General features: G+C 36.6%; 1 protein-coding gene across 1 annotated transcript in view; it reads left to right on the top strand.

Annotated features, from left to right (window-relative positions):
• The window catches only part of METTL25 (methyltransferase like 25), a 153,369-nt gene that overhangs the window by 59,411 nt on the left and 68,250 nt on the right, over window positions 1–25,708 (top strand). Inside the window, exon 5 of the mRNA XM_036758454.1 lies at window positions 1,385–1,532. Coding sequence (XP_036614349.1) covers window positions 1,385–1,532 — 148 coding nt within the window. The remainder of the gene's footprint in view (window positions 1–1,384; window positions 1,533–25,708) is intronic.

Here is a 25,708-nt window from a genome sequence, read left to right as displayed (position 1 = left end):
TTTTGATGATTCCTCTTTAGTTACAGGATAAAATACAACAAACTCTATTGTTGGCAAAGTAGGAAGACTCATCTTCTTGAGTTCAAATCTAGCCTCAGACACTTCATAGCTATGTGTGTGACCACGGGCAAGTCATTTTACTTGTGTTTGCCTTAATCCACTGGAGAAGGAAATAGAAAAGTACTGTGTGTGATCCAAGAAGGGGTTACAAAGAGGCACACATGACTGAAAATGACTGAACACCAACAACAACAAAAAAAAAAAAAAAACAAACTGAGAACTGGATAAGGAATGGCCGTGCAAAACCATTGTGTAACTGACGTGACCTTCTGGGACTCAATTTCTGAATTTGCAAAATAAAGGTGTCGGGCTGGAATAACATCTAAATGCCCTTTTAGCACTAACACTGAAATATCCTGGGACTGATTCTAATGGTATCAGTCCTGAGATTGCCTTATGATTGGTCTTTTAGTACTTCATTCAATCAGATCACTTTGGATGGTACTTAATTAACTAAAATGTGTGTGTGTGTGTGTGTGTGTGTGTGTGTCTGTGTCTGTGTGTGTGTGAGAGTGGGGGGTGGGGTGGAATATGATGATAGTAAGAGACAAACATTAACTTCTAAGTCAGTTGGCCTTAAATTAATTAACCAATCAGAAGGAACATGTACAGGGTCATGTAAGGGACAATTTTTGCTTATTTCATGTTATTTAATATAGAGGGAAAATTAGCACTCAATGTTATGTTCATACTTTATGTTAAAATCCCACCTCTGACACCAACATACTGGTTCTGTGCAAGTCATTTAAGCTTTAGGTGCTCTGGGCATCTATCTAAGACTTTGAGTAGCAGAGAAGGTGCAGAGGCCTTCTACATGATAGTTACCATATGTAAGTCATCTTTTTTGCTTCATTTTATGGCCCAGCTTTTAGTCTGGCTAGCTCTTCTAGAAATACCAATGGTCCCAAGTGCAGGCATAAAGGGTCTAGACCTATCATCATTGGATCATGAAATTCCCATGTAGGATCATTAGCTCATAGATGTAGAGTAAGAAAGAGATCATTCTTTTCTACTCTGTCACTTTACAGATGAAGACACTGAGGCCCAGAATATTAAAGTGACTTCATTTGAAACCCAGTTGTGTGTCTCTAAATCAAAGATTCCATTTTTAGACCAGATCAATATTGTCAATTTGTATATAGTGGCTATTTTAGTATATAAATTTAAAAAAAAACCTTACTATGGAAATTTGGTAGTCACAGAAGTTAGGACAATTCTATAATTTTCAATAATTAAAAATTTTCATCTGAATAGCTTTTTTAAAAAAATTCTTTTTTTGCTAGAAACAAAATTACTTTTTTCTCCTTTTCTTTCTTTGTGAAAGGATTGTATTATGGTGGGTCTGCATACATGTGGGGATCTTGCTCCAAATACTCTTCGGATATTTACATCTAAGTCTGAAATCAAAGGAGTTTGCAGTGTTGGTTGTTGCTATCATCTCTTATCTGAAAAGTATGAAGAACAATGCAAAGGTCAGTAATTTTCCTGTGTTCAAATCAAAGATGCTAATACCTAGAGATTGTTATTTTAGTTTCAGTTAGTGAGTAGATTTTATTCTCCTTCACTTATTATTTTTAAATTATATCTGGGATAAAATTTATTTTGCCAGCACTTATAAGTATCTTTAAGATTTAACACCTTATTACAAATATTTTCTTTCAATTCTTTGGTCATTGGAAAATTTTTAAATTAATGCTAAAAATTATTGTAACTTAAATATCGAATTTTTTTAAAAATATTTAAACACAAGTTTTTTGATTTTTAGTTTTTTGTTGGGGGTTGCTCACATCATCAATTTTTATACAGGCTAAAGCAAGGGTTCTGCAACATAATGCCATCATTAATACAAAGTTACAAGTTTTATCTTCATAGCTGAAGGTTTTGTTTTGTTTTTATTTCCAGGGAAATATTAGTATTTTATACATTAGTTAAAAATAATTCTTCATCTGTTGCTCTAATAAGATTTTAAAGATAGATTAAGCTATTTTTTTTCTATTGAAAGTAAGTATAAAATTGATTAAAATTGTTTTGTTAATATTTGGCCTTTTCTAATTGGCCAGGCAGAAAGTAGTTATCACCAATTAAAGACATCAGTTTAAAGGTTAGGAAGAATGGTGATAGATCAGTGGATTTAAAATTTTATGTAACAACGTCTCTGTTTTTTACCAAAAAGTCATTACATCCATTCCCTCTTTTCATAAAATAAGCTATACAAATCACATTTATTTAAGTAAAAAGGGTAAAGTGTTAGGGAAAGGAACAAACACTTATTAAGCATCTACCATGTGCCAGGCACTTGCCGTGCTAAGTGTTTTAAAGTTATCATCTCACTTGATCATATTTGTTCTTCACAACAACCCTGTGAGGCAGGTGCTAGATCCCCATTTTACAGCAGAGAAAATTGAGGCAGACAGAAATTAAGTGACTTGGCCAGAGTCACATAGCTGGAAGCATCTGAGGCCAATTTAGAACTCAGGTTTTCCTGACTTCATGTCCAGTACTTTATGAACTAAGTCATCAACTGCTTTAATAAAATAAATAAAAGTAAAAATTTGTTATAATATTTATAATGGCAAACAAATCAATCTCAAAAACACAATAAAAACATATCACTTAAAGATATTAACATATTGATAACATATACAATTTTCATATTCCTAACATAAGAATAATAACCACAATAATAGTATCAAGGTATTGGGTACACTTGTTTTTTGGCTTAGGTTTTCTCAAAATATGGTATCATAGGTGATATTGTGGCAATTCTTTTTCGATCACCAATCGATGTTGATATGTTGTTTTCTAACAGCTTCAATAGGAAAGTTCATTTCGCATTAACATAACATCAACAACTAACAGTAAAATAGTGAAAAAAAAAAAAAGCAAGGAAGGAAGTAAAATAGTAACATTACTTTGATAAACTAGAGAACTCTTTCTTTACCCATAGCCAAAATCTGTTCAGTTTTTTTAGGCTCAGACATTTGTTACAGCATACTATCATAAAACAAGTCATTAACTATTCCTTTTCAGATGGAGTAAGACCAAATGTGTCATATTTGTTCGTTGAAAATGGGTTATTTAGCCATTCCTGTTCATAAATATCTGGGTCTTTTAAGTAAAGGAAAGCAACTTCTGTAGACCTCTCAAATGATTGCTTTCACTTTCTTTTTCATTTTCAGGGCAGCTATTTTGTTTTTCAGTTGGAAAACACATCAAAATGTTATTTTATAAATTTATTATCCATATTCCTAAATTTTTCATACAGCTTCTTTATCTTTCAGGAGCAGAAGTGTGACTTTGAGAACTTTGTATTGATTTGTTTAGAGTTCACAGTTTTTAAAAATGTCTACCAAGTATGCATGTTTAGGAGGTCATTTTTGTTATAAAATGATTTTTCTTTATTTTTATGTTTTATTCCACTTTGAAAAATGGCTATTTCTTCTTTGAACTCAGGCATGCTTTGAAGTAGTTGGACATGAAGGTTCAAAGTGTTTGCCATAATAGAAAAGTGCTATATATTCTCTGTCCTTCAGTAGTCTGTCTGGTCTTTTAGAAAGTTATCACAGCTTGATAACTTGTATATGGCTCCTCATATTTCTATGCACAAGTGACATTGACGTTAAATTTGTCCAAATTGCATGAAGGACCACATTTTTAATTAATGCTTATGTTTTGTTCTAACATCCATTGGGCTTTATCAGTATAGAAGTCAATACTATTTTCCCATTATAGTTTTTATTTTAAACTCCATCAATTATATTGAAAATATATCTTGATGGGGACTCATCATCAGTAGGTTCACAAAGTAAAATATCTTCCCTAATATCACTGTCAGCAACATATCATTCCTGTGAAATCAAATGAATATCTTTGAATCTGTCGCCTCATCCATTCATGATATATATCAGTCTTCAATGCATGGGGGCAATTCCCCTTTTCTTCGTATTCTGTGTAACTGCAAACAACCATCCAAAGCTGGTATATAGGTTTTTACCGTATTGCTAGAAGGGTCCAAGATACAAACAAAGCTTAAGAACTCCTTATTTGGTCTAATCCTTTATTGTACAGGTAAGAAAATTGAAGCTTAAGGGGGAGATCATGAAGTGAGCCTTACCAGGGTCACTAAGCTAGTTAATAACAGAATTTGCACCACCATAATTTAAGCTCTTTGAGGGCAGGAAATTGTTTTTGCCTTTCTCTGTATCTTCAGTGCTTAGTACAATGCCTGGTGTACAGTAAGTGCTCAACAAATATCCATAGGATCATAGATTTAGAGCTGGGAAGGGATCTTAATTAGAGCTGTCAAAAAATTTTAATGGACTGCATTTAAAGATAACGACTTTACCAATACTCACAGTATTCAGCTGTAGGTTGGCTTAGCACTGATGAGTGTGTTTCAGAGGCTATTCATGCTTTAGGCCCTTACCTTTGGACTATAGAAACTTCTTTACTCCCTCTCCCCTCTAAGATTCTGGGATGGCCACATTGTGCCACATTCAGCTTTCCTTTCCTATTCATACCCACCTGCCTGTAGTCATTCTTAACTTTGTTTACTCAGCTGTTTTAAAGTTTGAAATAGGCAATGAAATCCTTTGGGATGTAAATATGAGTTATTAATAGTCTACCACAGTATAGTTGAATTTTTCTTGCTATACATACTGCTACATTTTATGAAGATATTTGCTATGTAAACAATATGTGTTGTTTCACATGAATGTGTTTACACAATAGACTGTGGTAGACCATGGAGGTGGTCTGTCATGAAAATGTAAATTTCCAAAAATACCTCAAAGCTCACTGAGCCTTTATGGAATATTGAATTTGTAACACGTGTTTAAAAACTGCTTTTAAATATTTATACTTTAAAAGCTCTTGAAGTAGCCCCTAGAAACAGAGATCAGAAATGGTTCCATTTGTGGGCTTTATAGATATATGACATATTTTTCCAGTCTTGATTTAATATTACCATATTTAACCTTGATAGTGATGATTATAATGTAATATTTTAAATTCTTGGACCTGAAAATTAGAGAGAAATCTTTCTGACTAGAAACTAAAGTAGAGATGGGCTATAATATCCAGTAACTCCATGCGTTATATTAAGATCATCTGCTCATACAGATAGGTGGCTTAGAACCAATCAAATTATTCAACAGTGATCATTAATAATGGTCAAAATGAGCTAAACTGTGCCATCTTAGTATTTCATTTAAAATACAAAATCCTGAAAAAAGGAAAATCTAAAGATTTTATACAGAGGGAACACACTTGTAGGCATCTCAAATCAGCATTTTCCCAAACAGAATTCATTATCTCCCCTCTTTAGAACTTCCCTATGGCTGTAGAGGGAAGGCACCGCCGTCTTTCCAGTCACCCAGCCTTACAACTTTGTCATCATCCTTAACTTCTTATTTTCGTTCAGCCCACATATCCATTCCACTGACCAGTCTTGTCATTTCTTTTATTTATCTATCTATCTATTTATTTATTTATTTAATATTTTTAGTTTTGGGCATTAATTTTCACAAGAGTTTGAATTACAAATTTTCTCACCATTTCTACCCTCCCCCCACTCCAAGATGGCATATATTCTGTTTGCCCCATTCCCCAGTCAGCTCTCCTTTCTGTCACCTCACTCCCCCCCATCCCCTTTTCACTTACTTTCTTATAGGGCAAGATAGATGTTTATGCCCCATTGCCTGTATATCTTATTTCCTAGTTGCATACAAAAACTTTTTTTTGAACATCTTCTTTTAAAACTTTGAGTTCCAAATTCTCTCCCTTCTTCCCTCCCCACCCACCCTCCCTAAGAAGGCAAGCAATTCGACATAGGCCACACATGTATCATTATGCAAAACCCTTCCACAATACTCATGTTGTGAAAGACTAACTATATTTTGCTTCTTCCTATCCTATCCCCATTTATTCAGTTTTCTCCCTTAACCCTGTCCCTTTTCAAAAGTGTTTGCTTTTGATTACCTCCTCCCCCATCTGCCCTCCCTTCTATCGTTTCCCCTTTTTTATCTCCTTCCTCCTTCTTTCCTGTGGGGTAAGATACCCAGTTGATTGTGTATGTTATTTCCTCCTCAGGTCAAATCCGATGAGAGCAAGATTCACTCATTCACCCTCACCTGCCCCCTCTTCCCTCCCAGCAGAACTGCTATTTCTTGCCACTTTTATGCGAGATAATTTACCCCATTCTATCTCTCCTTTCTCCCTCCTTAATATATTCCTCTCTCATCCCTTAATTTGATTTTATATTTTTAGATATCATGCCTTCATATTCAACTCACCCTGTGCCCTCTGTCTATACACACACACACACACACACACACACACACACACATATATATATATATATATATATATATATATATATATATATTCCCTTCAGCTATCCTAATACTGAGGTCTCATGAATTATATACATCATCTTTCCATGTAGGAATGTAAACAAAACAGTTCAACTTTAGTAAGTCCCTTATGATTTCTCTTTCTTGTTTACCTTTTCATGCTTTTCTTGATTCTTGTGTTTGAAAGTCAAATTTTCTATTCAGCTCTGGTCTTTTCACTGAGAGAGCTTGAAAGTCCTCTATTTTCTTGAAAGTCCATATTTTGCCTTGGAGCATGATATTCAGTTTTGCTGGGTAGGTGATTCTTGGTTTCAATCCTAGCTCCATATTCCAAGCCCTTCAGTCCCTTAATGTAGAAGCTGCTAGGTTTTGGGTTATTCTGATTGTATTTCCACAGTGCTCAAATTGTTTCTCTCTGGCTGCTTGGAGTATTTTCTCCTTGATCTGGGAGCTCTTGAATTTGGTGACAGCATTCCTAGGAGTTTTCTTTTTGGGATCTTTTTGAGGAGGTGATCAGTGGATTCTTTCAATTTCTGTTTTACCCTGTGGCTTTAGAAAATCAAGGCAGTTCTCCTTGATAATTTCTTGGAAGATGATATCTGGGCTCTTTTTTTGATCATAGCTTTCAGGTAGTCCAATAATTTTTAAATTATCTCTGCTGGATCTATTTTCTAGGTCAGTGGTTTTTCCAATGAGATATTTCACATTGTCTTCCATTTTTTCATTCCTTTGGTTCTGTTTCATAATATCTTGATTTCTCATAAAGTCACTACCTTCCACTTACTCCAATCTAATTTTTAAGGTAGTATTTTCTTCAGTGGTCTTTTGGACCTCCTTTTCCATTTGGCTAATTGTGCCTTTCAAGGCATTTTTCTCCTCATTGGCTTTTTGGAGCTCTTTTGCCATTTGAGTTAGTCCATTTTTTAAGGTGTTCTTTTCTTTACTATTTTTTGGGTCTCCTTTAGCAAGTCATTAACTTGTTTTTCATGGTTTTCTCACATCATTCTCAGTTCTCTTCCCAATTTTCCCTCTACTTCTCTAACTTGCTTTTCCAAATCCTTTTTGAGCTCTTCCATGGTGTGAACCAGTTCATGTTTTTCTTGGAGGCTTTTGATGTAGACTCTTTGACTTTGTTGACTTCTTCTGGCTGTATGTTTTGGTCTTCTTTATCACCAAAGAAAGATTCCAAAGTCTGAGTCTGAGCCTGTGTCCCTTTTTCGCTGCCTGGCCATGTTCCCAGCCAACTACTTGACCCTTGAGATTTTCTCGGGGTATGACTGCTTGTAGAGTAGATAATACTTTGTTCCAAGCTTGAGGGGATGTGCTGTCATTTTCAGAGCTATTTCTATACAGCAAGCTCTGCCACACACCAGCTCTCTTCCTCCCCCAAGAACCGCCACCTGGGACCAGACTCAGATCTTAAGCAGGCTCTGCACTCGCCCTCTGATCTGCCACTTAATTTCTCCCACCAGGTGGGCTTGGGGCCTGAAGCAACTGCAGGTATAGTTCTGTAGCTACACCACCCCCGCTGCCCCCAGGGCAGTGGCCAAATTGTGAATTCCTTTCACTCTGTCCCCCACAGCTTTTCCCACTAACCTTCTCTGTTGTCTTTGGTGTTTATGGGTCAAGAAGTCTGGTAACTGCCACAGCTCACTGATTCAGGGCGCTAGGGTCTGTTCTGCCCGGCTCCTGGTCTGGTTGGTCTTGCTGCTGCCCACCATGTGCTCTGCTTCTTTCCGCTCCCAGCTCCATGCATGATAGACCTTACCCAGTGACCATCCAGGCTGTCCTGGGCTGGAGCCCTGCTTCCCTCTGCTATTTTGTGGGTTCTGCAGTTCTAGAATTTGTTCAGAGCCATTTTTAATAGGTTTTTGGAGGCACCTGGGGGGGAGCTCACGCAAGTCCCTGCTTTCCAGCTGCCATCTTCAAGAGATGGACTTATATGCAGAATCCAGTCTTGTCATTTCTACCTTCACAGTAGCTCCCATGGGCACATCCCCTTCCCTCCTCTCATAGCCACCCCCCTAGTTCAGCTCCTCATCCTCTCTGGCCTACACTCTGTCAGTGTCCTTTAATCCATTCTTCACTCAGCTGCCAAAGTCATTTTCAAAGTGTTCACCTACCCATTTCACCCACCCTTCTCCCTACTCAGTTTACTCCATGAAATAGAAATTTTACGAATAGAAAGTTCTCTATTTTTGCATCTAAAGATCTTCCTAACTTGGACCCTTCCTACTTTTCCTGTCTTCTTGCAATTTACTCCCTTCCACACAATCTTTGATCCATCATTTCTGGTCTTCTTGACATTATCTCTCATCTCCATTCCTTTGTACTGGCTATCCTCCTTTCATCCCCTGTGCATGGAATACTCTGCCTCTTTCACTCTACCTCCTAGTTTCACATTGTATATAAGACTCAGCTCAAATCTCACTTGCTACAGGAGGCATTTCCTGGTTGCCCCATTTGCTAGTACCTCCCCCTCTGATATTACCTTATGTCTACTTTGTATGTGTCTTTTATATATCTAGTTATTTGCATTGTGCTCCCCATTATCCATTAGTATATGGATGCCCTGAACACAGTCACCATGTTTTTTTGCCTTTCTTTCTATCACCTGTGCTTAGTACAGTGCCTAGAACATAGTAATTGATAAACCTAAATAGTAGCTTAATCTTAGCAACATGTGTAAAGATCTGAATTAAAGGAGAATGCATGCCTTCAGTTTTGTGTTTCTGTGGAAATGAAGGGGCTTATAATGACAATTGAGGACCAAATTGTGGCCACCAGAAATTGCAAAAGGGTTATCCTGAAGTAGCCTGGATTATGTAATATAGATTATAAAGGAAGATAGAGGCTGTGCAATATGTCATTGCTGGCTACCGGAATTTAGCACCTTCTGAATGCCTCAGTGGCATATAACTTGAGACCAGACTTATACCTCAGAAGCTTGTTACCTTTCATAAACTAAGATGGTAAATTACTTTTACTACAAATTCGTATCTCAAATCAGACTGGAGAATTCAACATATTGAACTTAGTAGATCAGTACCTTTATCATAGACAGAACTTTGTCCATATTATCCAGATATGACACTAGACTAGACCTATAGCCACCGCAGAGGCATAAAGCCTGGAGTGTGTTGTGTGAGGAACGTAGAGAAGACCATTTAAGTTGGATTGCAGAGTATGGGAAGGGAAGTAATGTCCAGTGAAGTTGGAACCAAGTTGTGCAAAACTCTAAAAGCTAATCATGGGAGTTTGTTTTTTTGTTTTTTTTCCACCCTTAGAGATTGTAGGGACCTACTGGAATTGATTGATCAATGGAGTGACATCACCATCTTTGCGCTTAAGGAACCCCACTTTGGCAGAATTTTCATAGGATGAACTAAAGTAGTAAGAAAAATGAGACAGGGAAATCAGCTGGGAGGCTGTTTTCGAGGCCTGGATTAACATGGTAGTATACCAAAGATGTCATGGAGGTAGAAATGGCAAGCTTTGGCAGCCGATTACTTTGAGAATATTTTGAAAGGATAAACAGAAAGATGATGCTCATTATGTAATGTTGAAAAGATTTTGTCACTGTGTCACCAGCTTGTGCAAGGGAAAATGGTGCCCAAAACAGATAATAAAAATATGTAGATTTAACTTGGCAGTTATATCTTTTGTTTTCAGACTTACATGAACTGAATGGCACAAACTAGTTTCCTTAGGATCTAATTACGGATTTATGGAATGCTAAGGTTCCAGATCTAAGCAACTGAGAAAACAGATCCTGGACTCCCTCCAGCTGCACCAGCTCATCAGCCCAGGACCAAAATAGACATCTAGCTTTTTGTTGTTGTTGTTCAGTTGTTCAGTCGTGTCCAACTCTTCGTGACCTTATGGACCATAGCATGCCAGGCCTATCTGTTACTATATTTGGAAGTCTTCTAGCTTTACTCATCTTTCTTATATTGGGACATTAAAGATGACAAGAAGGCCAGAACTAACTCAAGGCTATTATGACTTACACACACACACACACACACACACACACACACACACACACACACACAGACGGCTTCTGACTTGTCCAGTGAATTGAAATGAATTTATTTCACACCTGTCATTTCAGTGCCTTCTTTTCTACCATATGATACAAATGGATGTAATTTATATGAATTTTAAAAAAAAAACCTATCATGCTTATCCTCACCTTTAACATGTTAAAGCCAAGAAGAAATTCCATAGTATTAATTTTTCTTCAACATACTTGTCTAAAGTTGTTTGTCTCAAAAGAACTTGCTGAAGGCCTCCATATAATTTTTGTTTACTTATGGTATACAGGAAAATAGGACACAAACCATATTTAAATTTGTCTCATGAAATAAAATTCATACTTAGCACAGTAACCATGATAATTGTGGTTTCAGAGCAAATTAAGGAATTTTTAATTGACCAAACATCATCAAAACAAATAAGCAAGAAATTACCTGAAAAACTAAGAAGGGTCATCCTATGCAAAATAATAAGTCTACAATATTTCTCAAACTGTTATTTTCACATTTTTGACAGAACATTCAAACAAGGAATGACTGTTCAGTTAGAACTTCGCCTCAGGAGGTAGTCTATATAACACTTAGTTTACGAGTCCTCAGTTGTCTCCAAAACTTAATTTATTTGTAGCACCCTTTTGAAAACAAAGTATGCCTTCTTTTGAATCCTTTTCATTTCCTTTCATTATATTTACAAGCTTTTAAAAGTTAGAAGTTAATAAGTTCATTGAGAGTTTTTATTTATCTGACTTAAGAGTCCCAAGGCTCCCGTTTCCCTGTAAGAAATCTGCAGGCTACACAGTTTCTAAATGGGCATTCATTTCTTGAACCCGTGTTGAGACTGTACTCATGATGGTACTGCCGAAAGTATTTTTAAAATTCTTTAATGAATAACAACAAAAATCAAAATGAGGTGTCATGGCCAAAGAATCCATCACTGAGGTGGGCTTGCTTGTTCTGTGACTATACATACAACATGTTCTGCTGCTGGGACCATCCAGAAAGCCTTTCAAGGATAGTAGGAGCAGTCAGAGGACCTACTATGTGCCAGGCACTATGCTAAGTTCTAGAGTTACAGATATGAAAAAGATAGTCCCTGCCCTCTAGGAGCTTGCAGTCTAATTTGGGGGGAAGGAGGCAGTCATGATGGAAAAGTCCAAAGAAGTCCAAAAGAGTACAGCCCAGTGGCAAATGAAGAGATAGCTGGCCTGGTTCCTCTTCCTGTCAGAAGTTGCACTCTTATGGCATAGCCTTTGAGAATTCAGGATCATCTCTCCCCATTACGGTAAGACATCTGACTAAGACTTTGATATCCCAATTACCTTTTTCCTAACCTCTCCCCTCTTCTGAACTTCCTTATCTCTGTTATAGAGGGCACCACCATCTTCTCAGACACCCAGGTACAATCTAGGTGTCTTTCCTAATGCCTACTCTCACCCCAGCCCTAGCCCCATATCTAATCTGTTGCCAAGTCTTGTAACAGAAGGAATAGTGGGTGAAAGAAGACCAGAACTAGATGGTAAAAGTCCTTACATGTTGGAATCAGGGTTTTTTTTTAAAATATACTATATATGATAATTTCATTCTATACAATTACATCTGCTCGTTATTTAAAGTCCATCGCCTTTGGGATCCAACCCACCTCTCCACACTTTTTTCATAATATTACTGTTCATGCCTGTTATTTTCTAGCTTAACTGTCTGTAACTTAAGATTCTGCTTCAGCCTGTGTATACAATGTCCTACATGTCTAGATTGCTCTCCCTCCTCTTGACCACCTCTGAGAATCCTTAGCGGCTCAGATCAGGTGCTATCTTCTATAAGAGTTGCTCCTGATCCTCCTACTTATTAGTTTTCTCTTCTCCATCATATTATTTTGTATTTACTTCCCTGTTTAATGCTGTATTCTGTGTATAGAACATAAGTCTTTGAGGACAGAAACTTTTTGAACAAATTTTATCTTTTTGTCCTTAGCTAGCACGGTGCCTTTCAGTAAAAGCTTGTTGTATTCAATTACCCCATGCTCCAGTGGGGTTTTCGAATGGGGAAATTATTTGGTCACACGGGTTTACTAAGAAGGTTATCTTGTATGCTATGTGAAATGGGCTTTGAAGATGAGAAAGAAGAGACCATTAAGAAGATTATTAAAATACCAGGGGAGGGATAATGAGAGCCTGACCTAAACTAGGGTGGTGGCCATATTGATGGCATATATAGGGGATGGATTCAAGAGATATTAAAGAAGTATTTAAAAGAATTTGGTTATTGGGTAATAGGCAATTAGAAGAAGAATCAAAGATGTCTGTGAGATTTCAGGCCTCACAGACGACTGGGAGCATGATGGTAGCATCAACAGAAATAGAGAATTGGAATGCTTGGCATGCCTAAGGAGCAAATGATGTATTCAGTTTTGGATACACTGAGTTTACCATATAAACATAAGTTATCTAAACATTCAGGTGAAGATGATCAAAATGCAGTTGAAAATGTGGGACTAGAGCTTAGGGGACTGCTGAATTATAGAGATTTTTTGAGTCATCTCCACGGAATTGATCACTGAATCCATAGTTGTAGAAGACATTGCCAAGGGACAGAGCGTAAGAGACAAAAGAGATGAATGCTTAGAGAGAGCATTAGTAGTTGGAAAGAAAGCAATGGGCTATAGGTGACTCACAAAGAATGGTCAGGCAGTTGAGGAGAACCATGAGCATTCAGTATCATAAAGCCAAGGAAGAAAGATATGAACTAGAGTTCATTGGGAGTGGAAGTTGGCCCCACTGGCTAAATGTGAGAAATACTACACAGGTATAATGGCAACCAATTGAATTTATGACATGAGGAGAAAGAGATAAACCAATGATGACTTCAAGATTTTGAGCCAAAGTAACTGAGAGGATATTGCTGTGAATGACAGAAATAGAAAATCAGGAAGAAGAATAGTTATTAGAGGGAAGATGAAGGATTGAGTTTTAGACTTATTGCTGGTGCAGTGTCTAGCTTGCACTGTCTAGCAGACACTGAGAAATGAGTGCCTGAAGCTTTGGAAACAATTGAGGTTGCAAACATAGGTATGGGAGCCACATACATATAAAGGGCAAGAGTATGGAGGAAGATGAGTTCCAAGGACAGAACTTTATGTAAAATGCATTAAAAGTGAAGAAACTTAGATGATGTCTAAAGGTCCTTCTATCTGGAAAATTATATGATTCAGAAACATTCTAGTTTTAATTTGTTTTGAAGAGGTTCTATAAAATACAAACCAGGATCTGTCCAATTGAACCCAGATCATTAACAATAAGGATTTATATGTAGAACATTTTGTAGCTTATGTAACATAATAGAGAGGTACCGTTTCAAATAATTCTACATATACATGCACTAGTGTTAAAGAACTTTCTAAAAGCTTAACTCTATTTTTAAAATTAGGAAAGTTCTTAATATATTATTTTATTACTATATGAGCAGAACTTGGGTTCTTCTACTTGAAGTATTGACTAATTATAAAGTGGATACTGAACTAATCCAGTCTTGACAGAACAATGTTTCTTTTCTTTTGAATATGAATAGTATGTTTCTTTAAAGAGTAAAGGTTCCTGAATTACTTTTATGACCTGTGCCCTTGTCTGCTGTGGCTTTTACAGACTGTAAAAAAACAAGTTTTGAGATAGAAGAAGAAATCCCCTTCTTCCTTCCCTCTCCCCATTAATCTTTTATTCAGTATTCTTTCCTTGATTCTGAATTGTATTGACCACCAAACAATGAAGTGAATCCTGGAAAACATATCCCTAAGATTACTAAGAATAAGAGAGAACAAAACAACCACATCTCGTAGTGAAGTTTGAGTAATATAGAACTAGTCAACAGAGAACCATTACAGAAAACCATTGGGAAAGCCCTGGTGACCATTTTATGCTGTGAAAGATACATGTGAGGATATACATTTTCATCCTGAAAATCATATTTTTTTTGAAAAGTAAAAGAAACACATTTGTTAGTACTATTACAAATAAAATCACTTTCACTATTGTAGCAAGTTAGCATAATCAAAAGATATCTAGAATCATATAATAGCAATTCTTAATAAGCCTTAAAAGAATCCTGGAAGGAATAACATAGAAATAATTGCAAGACTAGTAGTGACAATGTTCACCTACATCCTTTATGGAAAAGTAAATATGTTTCTCTCACAGGATTTCTTTACATTTCCTTTAACCTCATTAAATTTGGACTACACTAAAAAATCAACTAGTTGCTGCCCACAAAACCAAGGCCAATTTTTTTTAACCTTAGTGAAACTAATAAAATTCTCTTCCCACTACAATTACTGAGGTAAAGAAAATAAAATGAAATAAAAAACTTCTTCTACATCTAAGTTGTTTGGAAGTAGCCAATAAAACAGTTTAGAAAAAGATTAACACCCATTGGTTACATATTTAGTGATATTATAGACATTTAAAGTTGGTTCAGAATTATATTTAAACTTATTACTTAGGATTCTTTTCATAACTCAGGAATGGTATACATATAAAATAGCCTTTTCACTTACATATTGTCCTCTTTTCCATGCTTATAGTTGCTTTTGGTATTACAGAGTATGGAGGCTTCTTTGGTTTTGTTAATTTTCAGTGCGCCTTGGGCAGCTAAGTGGTACTGTGGATAAAATTCTCAGTCTGGAGTTGAGGAAGACTTATCTTTATGAATTCAGATTTGGCCTCAGACACTTACTAGGTGTGTGCCGCTGGGCAAGTCACTTAACCCTATTTGCTTCAGTTTCTTCATCTATAAAATGAGCTGAAGAAGCAAATGGCAAACCAGTCCAGCATCTTTGCCAAGTGTTGTGGGTAAAAGATGAAACTGAGGAAGATAAAGGTTTGATCTTCTGAGCATATCAGTTTATTAAGCAATCCATGCCACTTGCCTAAGAAATTGGGACCAGACCTAATTAGGTTAGGCCTGGACCCCAGATACAGGAAGAGACTGACTTTTATACGTAAAAAACAGTCAAGCAAATCTAATTAATTAAAAGGAAACAATACAACATTAGGTGATCTGATTTCTAATTGGAGGAGAGATTAGGGACTTTCTAAATTAGGAGGGGAGAGCAAACAGGTACAATTCCCTGAATTCAGAAACAAAGGTGTCCCATTCCGCCCCCCCAAGTGTCTGTATTTAATCAAAGAGACATGGAAACAATAACTGATTGACCAGTATGGGTCCAGTTTTCAGATAAGACGTAGTAATTGCTTGAGATGTACAATTGTGCAAAAACTCCTTGCATCAATCTTTGGATGTGATTGAGTTTCTGGTCAGCATAACCTACGTCCTTGGTTAAGGGTCTTTAAGCTTCATAGAGAGGTGGTCCAGTTTCCCAGCCATACAAGGCTAGGTTCAAACAATGCAGTAAGATTTTTTTTCCTGATTCCCACAATTGCATAAAGTTTTCTCACAAGACAAAAATTGGACTAACCTATTGAATAGAAATGGAACTGAGCTAGCTCCAAAACTGAGTCACAAGATAGAGTCATTTTGGTTTCACTCAGTTCTTACAATTAACCACTTCCTGTCCTAATCCTTTCAGTTCCCTTAATTTTCCTTGCAAGGAAACCCCAAATGGCATCACAAAGAGTCAGATACAACTGAAACAATGGCGCAAGTTTGGGGTCTAGAACTCATAATATTTTGATGTTATCTAAAGTTTTTCAGAATATAAAAGAAATGAAATTTCTTTACTTCCTAGATTTGTTCCAACTGTAAATACATTGAAAATAAATTGCTATGATTTCACTTTTTATGTAGTATAAGCCATTTACATGGAAATTTAGAGAAGTTTCAGTGAGAATGTGCCTTCAAATGTAGCACATACTTAGTAATGTCATTGTGGGTAGAGCATGAAATTATTTTATGTTAACTGGGTTTCACTGGTTGAGGAATTGCGATAACAGGTAAAGATACTATTCAGTCTGAATGGGCTGTTTCAAAACTGGGAGGTAACTCCTAAATCTTGATCTGTAACCCTGACTCTGAGCTCTGGACCCCTACTTTTCAACTACTACAAAACATACTAATCTAGGTATCTCACCAACCCATCGAAGTCAGTGTGTCTAACAAAACTTGTTATCTTTCCTCCTAAAATTTTCTTCTGATTTTGCTATTTCTGTCAATGGTACTGCTACCCATTGTTTCCAGCTTGCTATATTGTTATTGATCCTTCCCTCTCCATCACCCCTTTTGCCCGTTTGGCTCTCCAGTCTTATAGATTCTACTTTTGTCCCCTCTTCTTTCTCTCTTCATACAGACACTGGATAGTAGATATACAGCTAGAAGGTACCTTATAGGCCATGAGTCCAGCCTAGAAATGTGAGGCACAGAGGGGATAAGTGACTGGCTTGGGGTCACTCAGCAAATAGGTTTCTAAAGTGGTGTTTGAACCCAGGTCTTCCTGACTCCAATTCCCTCGCCCTTATCCATTCCGCCATGCTGCTTCCTTCGTTGCCATAAATCTGTACTATGGCAGTAGATTCTTTATAGATCTTTTGTCCTCTATTCCCTTCTGGCATCCATGGCCAGATTTATCTCACATATGCAGTAGATCTGCTTATGTACCCACTCTGTTCCAGAATCTGCAGTGTCTCTTTATTTTTTACCAAGGACAATCAAATGCTCTTCTTTGGCATTCTGAGTTGTGTACATTTTGATGCCACACTGCCATTCTAACCTTATCCTTTATCTCATATAATGTCCCCCACCCCGTATGCTCAACACTCTAGCTAAATGGAGCAACTTACTGACCCTGATTTCACCCTTTGCCTTCGTGCATGCTGTTTTCCTATGTGTGGAATAGCCTTCCTCTGACTCTTCATCTCTCTGGAGATGATAATAATGAACACTTAGCTCACAAGAGGACAGCTAGATGGTGCAGTGGACAGAACAAATGGGCCTAGTGTCAGGAGCACCTGAGTTCAAAGCCAGCTTCAGATGCATATTAGCTGCAAGTCATTTAATCCTGTTTGCCTCAGTTTCCTCATTTGTAAATTGAGCTGGTGAAGGAAATGGCAAACCACTCCAATATCTTTGCCAAGAAGACTCCAAGTGCGGTCATAAAGAGTTGGACACAACTGAAATGACTGAACAAAAACAACAACAAAGCTGATGGGATTGTTGTGAAGATCAAATGAAGTAACATGTAGTGCTTTGCAAATCTTAAAGTGCCATGTTATTATCATTATTATTAGAAGCCAGATCTCATTAATTGCAAGTCAAACATTTGAGACAAGAATTGTGTGGCGGCCTAGGAAATTTCAATTGTATTTATATTAGCAACATTTTAGAAAATAATAATTATAAAAGGCCACCCAGAAGATAGAGATGAATTTCTAAGGTTACCATTACAGCACCTTAGGAAAAATAGTTTATGTATCCATCCTTTAAAAAGACTGTAATTTAAATAAGATTACACCAAGGGCTACAGATTCTCCTCGGGCTATTCTAAGGTAATAAGCTACATGCACTCTGAATACTGTCTTGTTTATGGAAAGTGTCTGATTAAGCATTGGGCTGATTGTACAGGCAGTATTGTATAATTAAAACCAGATCACCTATATTATGAAAATAATGAATGGCACATGGCTTTTTAGCAATATTTGGAAATACATGAATCAATTAGTGTACTTCCACTTTGGTTAAAAATAAATCTAGCCATTCTAATGTAGAGAACGTGCTTTTGGAGTGGAGAAGAAGGTAGGATAAGCCAGATGTGGCCCTAAAGAAAAATTTTAACAGCACTGCCAGGACTTTTACATCCAAAAGAATGGTGTCACCTTCAAAGTAGTAACCTTGTGAAGTGATATTCCTTTGATGATGTCACTGCTTTACAAAATATCACCACTATTTTTTTTATTCACATTCCAAGCATTCTTTTATAATATCCTCAATGGGAGTTACATTTTTATCCTTTGAGAGTAGACTTGACTTTTCAAAGCAACCAGGTTATTCAGAATCAGGTTCAATAAAGAAGAGTCTTAAACAAGCTGGGTAATGCCATTTTAAGACAGCAACAAATGCTTATGACAATGATAAACACTCTAAAGTTGAAATATATATATGCATACATATATATATACATACATATACTCAATATACATACATATCTATATAGATATGCTCATATATTATATGTCTATATTGTGTGTATGTGTGTTTGTGTGCATATGCACACACACATAATCTCCTTTGAGCCCCACACCTATACCATTAGGTAAATAATACAAGTATTATGATCCTAATTTTATAGAGGAAGACACAGAATCTCATGTATATTAAGTAATTTGCCTATGGTTGTTCGGCCAGTAAATGTCAAAGATAGAGTTCATGGTTAAATGTCCATCACTCAATACATTATTCACCGGTTCTACTTAATTAATGTGATTGATTTTCTCATGTCATTTGTGAATGGTCTCCAAAGGTAATTCCAAAGATGTCTTGAGTAAGAGCCATCATTGGACTAAATGTAGCAGAGTGGAAGCACACTGACTTTGGGGATAACAGGGCATAGGTTGAAGTCCTTTCAGAACAGTAGGGTATTAGTTTCTTCATCTATAAAATAAGGGGGTTGGATTTGATGTCTCCTGATTTTCCTGCCAGTTCCACATTTATGAATGATCCTGTGATCCTTAATGGAAAGTCTCCAGATGTGATATTTGAATGACATCTTTCATCCTTTATGTATTAGTTTTGGTATATTTGTCTATATTTTGTTTCACTACTTTTTCGTCAATCTACATATATTAATTAACTTTTAAGTCCAAAACAACTTCAAAATTGTCAGTGTGGCAAAAGCGTTCTTAAGGGCAATGCAGTTTATTGCCATAAATAGCCAAGTCCAGTGAATGCCATTTGTGAATTTCCCACTGCCTTTCTCACTCTTTTCCATTTCTGTTCTCTTTCCACCATTTTCCTGCTTATTACCACCTCCACTAAAGATTGGAGTGGCTTGATGCGGTAACTTCAACATTCTTTTCTCACTGTTTATTAATATCAACTCTCAACAGAATGACAACTTACTACCAGAACACATAACTGCTCGAGTTTCATCTGTTAGGTTCTGAATATCTTTCAGTGTTCCTTCCAACATCCCAGTCTGCTTTTTTCCAAGCCTCGGACCAATCCATGAATGTCTCCCTGGGCGTCTCTCAGGTAACATTTAGATCCATGGCGTGCTTGAGAGTATGTCTGCTGAACTCTTCGCTCTAGTTTACAGGTCCCCAATCCTTGTGTAAAATTCTGTCCTCTATTTCTCTGTATCAACATTATGGGTTTTAAACTGCAGTATAGAACATTTGTACAGCTGCTGATGTTTCCTAGAGGTGGCCAGATGCCACTAGTTTATAATAATATTATTGGTACAAGGTCTTTTATTTCAGCCAAAATATTCCTGTAGGATAGAGAAGGACAAATGTGTAGAAGTCAGTGCAGGATCATTAAGATTATACATAGAGCAGCATTGTCCTTAAGAGAGCGTATCAAATTTCTAATTTGTCAGACACAAATTACATTTTTACAGATGCATGCTGGTCTCCATAAAGCCATTTTGCTTAAAAAAATTTGAGTGTCTGTTATTCTTTATTTTAATGCATGATTCCTTTTAATTTCTTTTAATTTTTAATCTGAGTTTCTAATACAATAGAGTTGTTGGGGTTTTTTCCCTATAAAGGTCATGAAGGTGATAATTTTGTTGTTTTGGTTTGGTTTTAGCTATTTTTAGGGTAGTTGTTAGAGAACCAGCCTCAAGGCCTGGAACACTTGGGTTCAAGTCCAGCCTGTGACACATTCTGGCTTTGTAACCCTGGGCAAGTGACTTATTCAGTCAGTACGTTAGGTACCTCCCTAAGAAAGTAAATTGCAGAGGTGACAGACTGCAATGGCCGGGGGGTGGGGGGGGAGAGAGAGAGAGAGAGAGATTCCTGAACCTACAGTACCCTATACCAATAAAATTACTCATACATTTCCTGTCCCTATATTCATTTATTAGGAAATAGCCAAATCCAGTCATGTGGTTTAATCATTTGAACTGTGTGATCACTCTACTGGTATGATTAGGCACTCTATTTCCTTTCATGCCCACCTTATGATTCCATCAGAGGAAGCTATATTTTCTGAACATGCCATTTATTATTCATTGTTTTACAAATATTTATTCAACATATACTGTGTACAAGGTGCTATACCAACTGATTTGAGGAATAGTCCAGAGAAAAATAAGAGAAAGACCATGCTCTTGTGGTGGTATAGTAAGATTTTCTGTAATTAGCTAGAATTGTCTTTCTAGAGTTCACTTTTTAACTGAGTTTTTTAATAGTGACAGTAAAAATAAGGCTTTAATAAGCACAGTGAGATTTTTTTTTCCTCTCTGCTTATCTGGGATTGTATGAAAGACCCTAACAGTATAAATGCAATCATTTTTAAGATATTTCTTCAACTATTGAACTTTCATGCATTTGACAAAGTGCAAAGCATTTTTTTTAAATTTGGGATAACTTTTTTTCCAGACCTCATAAGCCCATATTGAAGTTTTCAAGTAATTTCAGGTGGCTTGGGGGGGGGGGGAAGGGTTACTTGTTCAAATATATTCATTTTAATAAAATTTAAAGAATTATGTCTCAACAACAGAAGTTTTTTAAAGGTTTCTTGTACATCCAGTTGTTTTTTTTTTTTTTGTAAACATACATATTGCTGCTTTTCCAGATTGTTAAATTAGCCTAGGGCTATATCTGTTCTTTTTGTCAAAAAGACCTGTTTTTTAAAGTTTCCCACAGCATCTTGCTGATACTATTTCTGGGGCCTAGTATGTTTACATGTAGCTAGCTTTATTTCTTTGTGAAAAATGCATTGGATCTGGCTGATATTGGTACCAGCTTTATTTTCAGTCTTTTGTTTCTTTTTCATATTTTAGCATGATTTTTTTTTCCTTTCCTAGATGTTTGCCTCTTTTTTCCTGGCAAACAGGAAAAGCTAGGCAAAGTGCCTTTAAGATATTAAAAAAATATCCCTAAGGACTTCATAATTCTTGTGTTTTGCAATAAATTCCTCCATATCCATAGATTGTTATGCCAATATTATGATAAGTTGATGCAGTAATGTGAAAACATTTGTGTACTGCCATCAACCCATTTCATAGGAACTATTCATACAGGTGAGATTACATTTGTCCTCATCCTCAGATGAATAGATTAATGCCCTAAGGACATTAAAGAACTTCAATTAGGCCATGCATTGTTTTTTAATGCAAAGAATGCTTGATTTGGCATTAGATAGCATCAGTTCAAATTTCTTATCAAGATCCTTGCTAGCCATATGACAATGGACAAGTCTAATTAATCTCTAAGAAGATCAAATTCCTCCTCCGGAAAAGGGGGGTAATAAAGATTAAATTATCTACCACACTGGGCTGTTGTGAGAAAAATTATTTGAAACCTGAAAACACTATAATATAGAAATGTGAATTAGAGCTACTACTTCCAGGCATATAATACCAATTTACAAAAGTAAGATAATCAGAGAAAAGTTTGTTTGCTATTTCTTCTGTTAAATAGCAATTCAGTGAACATGTATTGGTGCTTTGCTATGTGTGGGACACAATGTTACTTGCAGTGGGAAACACAGATAAGAATACATACAGTCCCTGAGAAGTTGTGTATACAAGAACAACCTCTATTTTGAGCTTGCTCCCTCAACTGCCATTCACTTTGGCAGGTGTAATTCCCTGGGAGCAACTGATTTACCCTTCCTTTTATGGTTATAGGAGTATCCCTAGGTATTAGAGGTTTCTTAAACTGTTGTTCATGAGCCCCAATCTAATATGTTCTCCGTTGATTATCAGATGGCCCGACTTAATTAGCTATTAGAAAGAGAAATTTATTAATATAACAGTTGCTGGAAAATTATAGGACACACTCTCCCATAAGTATATACTGTATTCAAAGGAAAGTGGGCTCCAGCTTAGGGAGCACTAGTAGCAAAGAAGTAACTCATATCTCCTGGTTTATTGGGATTCTTTTTCTCCCTTTGTGGAGTCCTCATGAAGCTCCCTCGACACGTAGTTCTTTACTGTCCTCATAGAATCCTGAAGATGCCTTTTCTCAGGCTATCCATTTGTGTTCAGTGTGTCTCTAAGCTCCTGATGCACAGGCTGGTCATCAATTACTGCTCTTCCTGTAGCCTTACTGTTGACACTGAGTCCAAATCTTCTATCCTGTTGAATTGCACAAGATCATCTTCTGGCGAAAGGGACAGGTAAGAAGAATGACTCTCTCTGGTTACGGGTGCAGGATTCTGCCACCTCAAAGCAGGTCTTTCTCTGATACATAAAGTGTGTTTAATTATTTCAACTAATCTCAATACATTTTCTGTGTATTTCTGCCATTCAGACAGTGGATCAAAAGTACTTTTTTTCTCCACATCACCACAATTTTCTCCAGTTTCACTCCGTCTTCATTCCAGAGAGTCATCCATATGACAAATAATATTTTTTTTAAGATTAAAAAAAGAGGAAAAGAAGAGGGGGTAAAAATCAGCATAGCTGACTAATAACATGGAAAAAGTCTGAAAATAATGTGAAATGTGCAGCATTTGTGGATCTCCTACCTCTGCAAAGAGGTGAGGGTGTCTTTTCATATCTCTTCTTTGGAGCCATGGTTCTTTTTTTATAATTTTGCAACATTCACTTTTTGTGTTTGTGGTTCTGTCTGCATTGTTGTTTTATACACACACACACACACACACACACATATTCTTTTTTTTCTTAGCTCTACTTACATCAGTCTGTACCAGTTCATGAGACGCATTGCATTCATCACTTCTTACAGTACAGTAATATTCCATTGCATTTATGTACCACAATTTATTTAACCACTCCACAGTTAATGGACTTCTACTTTATTTTCAATTCTTTGCTATCCTAAAAAATTATACTATAAATTTGGTATATATGGAGACTTTTCTTCTCATCAGGTAGTAGAATCCCTGAATCAAAAGGTGTAGACATTTTAGTCAACTTTATTTGCATAATTCAAAATTACTTTCCAAAAAGTGCTGATTCATAGCTCCATCAGTGTGCCTATCTTCCCCAATCCCTCCAGCATTGACTCTTTCCATTTTTTGTCATCTTTGCCAATTTTCAAGGTGTGGTATGAAACCTCAGGATTATTTTGATTTATATCTCTGTTATTATTAGTGATTTTTAGCATTCTTTTATAAGTCTAGTAATGGTTTGGGATTCTTTTGAAATATTTATTCATATCCTTTGACCATTTATCTGTTGGGGAATGGATTCAGGGTCTTTATACATAAATGCCTATATATGTACATATAGACCTACATACACACGCACATGCATGTGTGTGAGTGTGAGTGTGTGTGTCTATGTCAGCAAGCATTTACTAAGTATCTATTATGTCAGGTACTTGCTAGGTCTTGATGATACGAAGACATTCCTTAGTCATCAAGGAACTAACATTCTGCTAGTGACAACCACATATACACACACATATACATACACATACACATACTCATACAAACTAAATGCATGACAGTTGGCAGGAGGAATCACAAGAGAGTCAGAGAATTTGATAAAGATAAGCCTCATCTATTAGGTGACATGACTTGAGCTTTGATGGAGGCTAGGGTTTCTAAGAGCTAAAGGTGAGGAGGTAGTACATTCTAAGAATTATTTTCCAGGTGAGGAATAGCAAACAAGCCAGTTTGGATGGACTGGAGAAATTTTTGTAGAAGAGGGGCATTGGGTTTGGTTTGTTTTTTTTTTTTTTTGGCTTGGTTTGGTTTTTTTATGCAGAGTTTTGAGTTGATCAAAGTGTACTTTAGGAATGTCACTTTGGCAGCTGTGTAAAGGACAAATTATAGAAGAAAGAGAACTTGAGAGAGATAGGAAGAGACAGACAGACACACTAATTAGGAAGCCAGTACAGTCTTCCAAATGAGAGCTGATGAGAGCTTGAACTAGTTTAGCAGCCCTGTGAATAAGGAGAAGACAGCTGTGAGAGTTATTGGGTAGAATCAGTTAGATTTGGCAATTGTTTAGCTATTATGGTTTATGGAGAAGGAAAAGCAGAAGTTGAGACTGAGGTTGCAATCTGGATGCCTTTAAAGTTGGTGGTACACTGGACAGAAATGGGAGAGTTTTGAAGAGGGATAATTTGGTGAAAGGAAAGAGAGTGGTTTTTATTTTGAAACGATTGAGTTTCAGATACCAGCAGATCATCTGGTTGGAAATGTATAGGACTGGGGCTCAGGAGAGACAGGGCTGCATATTTAGATCTGGAAGTCGTCTGTATAGATAGGATAATTCAACCCACGGAACCTGTTAGGATCATGGAAGGAGAGGAGAAGGGATTTCTTTTGGTTGAGATCAGAGAAGGCTTCACAAAGGAGATCACATGTGACCTGAACTCTGAATGATAGCACTTTGACAGAAATGAGGACAGGAGCTGGAGGCCAAGGATGGGTTTGTATAAGAGAATAGGGAGAAGGATAGGATCCCTCCCAACAACAGTACAGCGTGATCAAAGGGAGAAATAAGGATTGTGCAGAGCATGCTCAAAACTAATAGTCTGGTTTAGGGACTGTTAACCTTTTGGTGTGTCCTGAACCCCACTGGCAGTTTGGTGAGGCTTATAGATCTCTTTTGAGAATAAAGTTTTTAAGTTCATAAAATAAAATATATAAGATTGTAAAAGAAACCAGTTATATTGAAATTCAGTTTTCAAAATAATTTTTAAAAATGTTTAGAAGACCCTAGGTTAGGAATACCTGGTCTAATTTGAGCGGAGCATATGTTATCATTGGTAATAGCAATAGACAGGCCCAGAAAGGTGGGTTGGGTCATCACATGGAAGTCCCAGATTGAATCTCATATTAAGGGGTTTTAGTATTGTTCCTAGAATTATATATTGTTAGAACTAGAATGAATCTTAAAAATCATTTGTTATCAACGCCTTCATTTTAAATATGAAGGAACTTAGGCCTAGAAAGGTAAAGTGATTTGTCCAGTCAGTCATTTTGCTAGCAAATAGCAAATAATTGTAAATAGTAAATAATTTAGAAGTTATTGACCATTTTTTTCTGTCATATTAGTTTTTTTTTAATATACACCTCTGTTCATTATGCAATATTCCATACCTCTAGTATCCCAGCTTTCTCTCCACCAAGAAGAGGAAAATGTATTTCATTATCCATGTTCCAGGACCAGAT

The sequence above is a fragment of the Trichosurus vulpecula genome, chromosome 5 (assembly GCF_011100635.1).
Source record: "Trichosurus vulpecula isolate mTriVul1 chromosome 5, mTriVul1.pri, whole genome shotgun sequence".
Taxonomy (NCBI): Eukaryota; Metazoa; Chordata; class Mammalia; order Diprotodontia; family Phalangeridae; genus Trichosurus; species Trichosurus vulpecula.
Note: the sequence above shows the minus strand (reverse complement) of the source record. Positions and strands in the feature narration are given on the sequence as shown.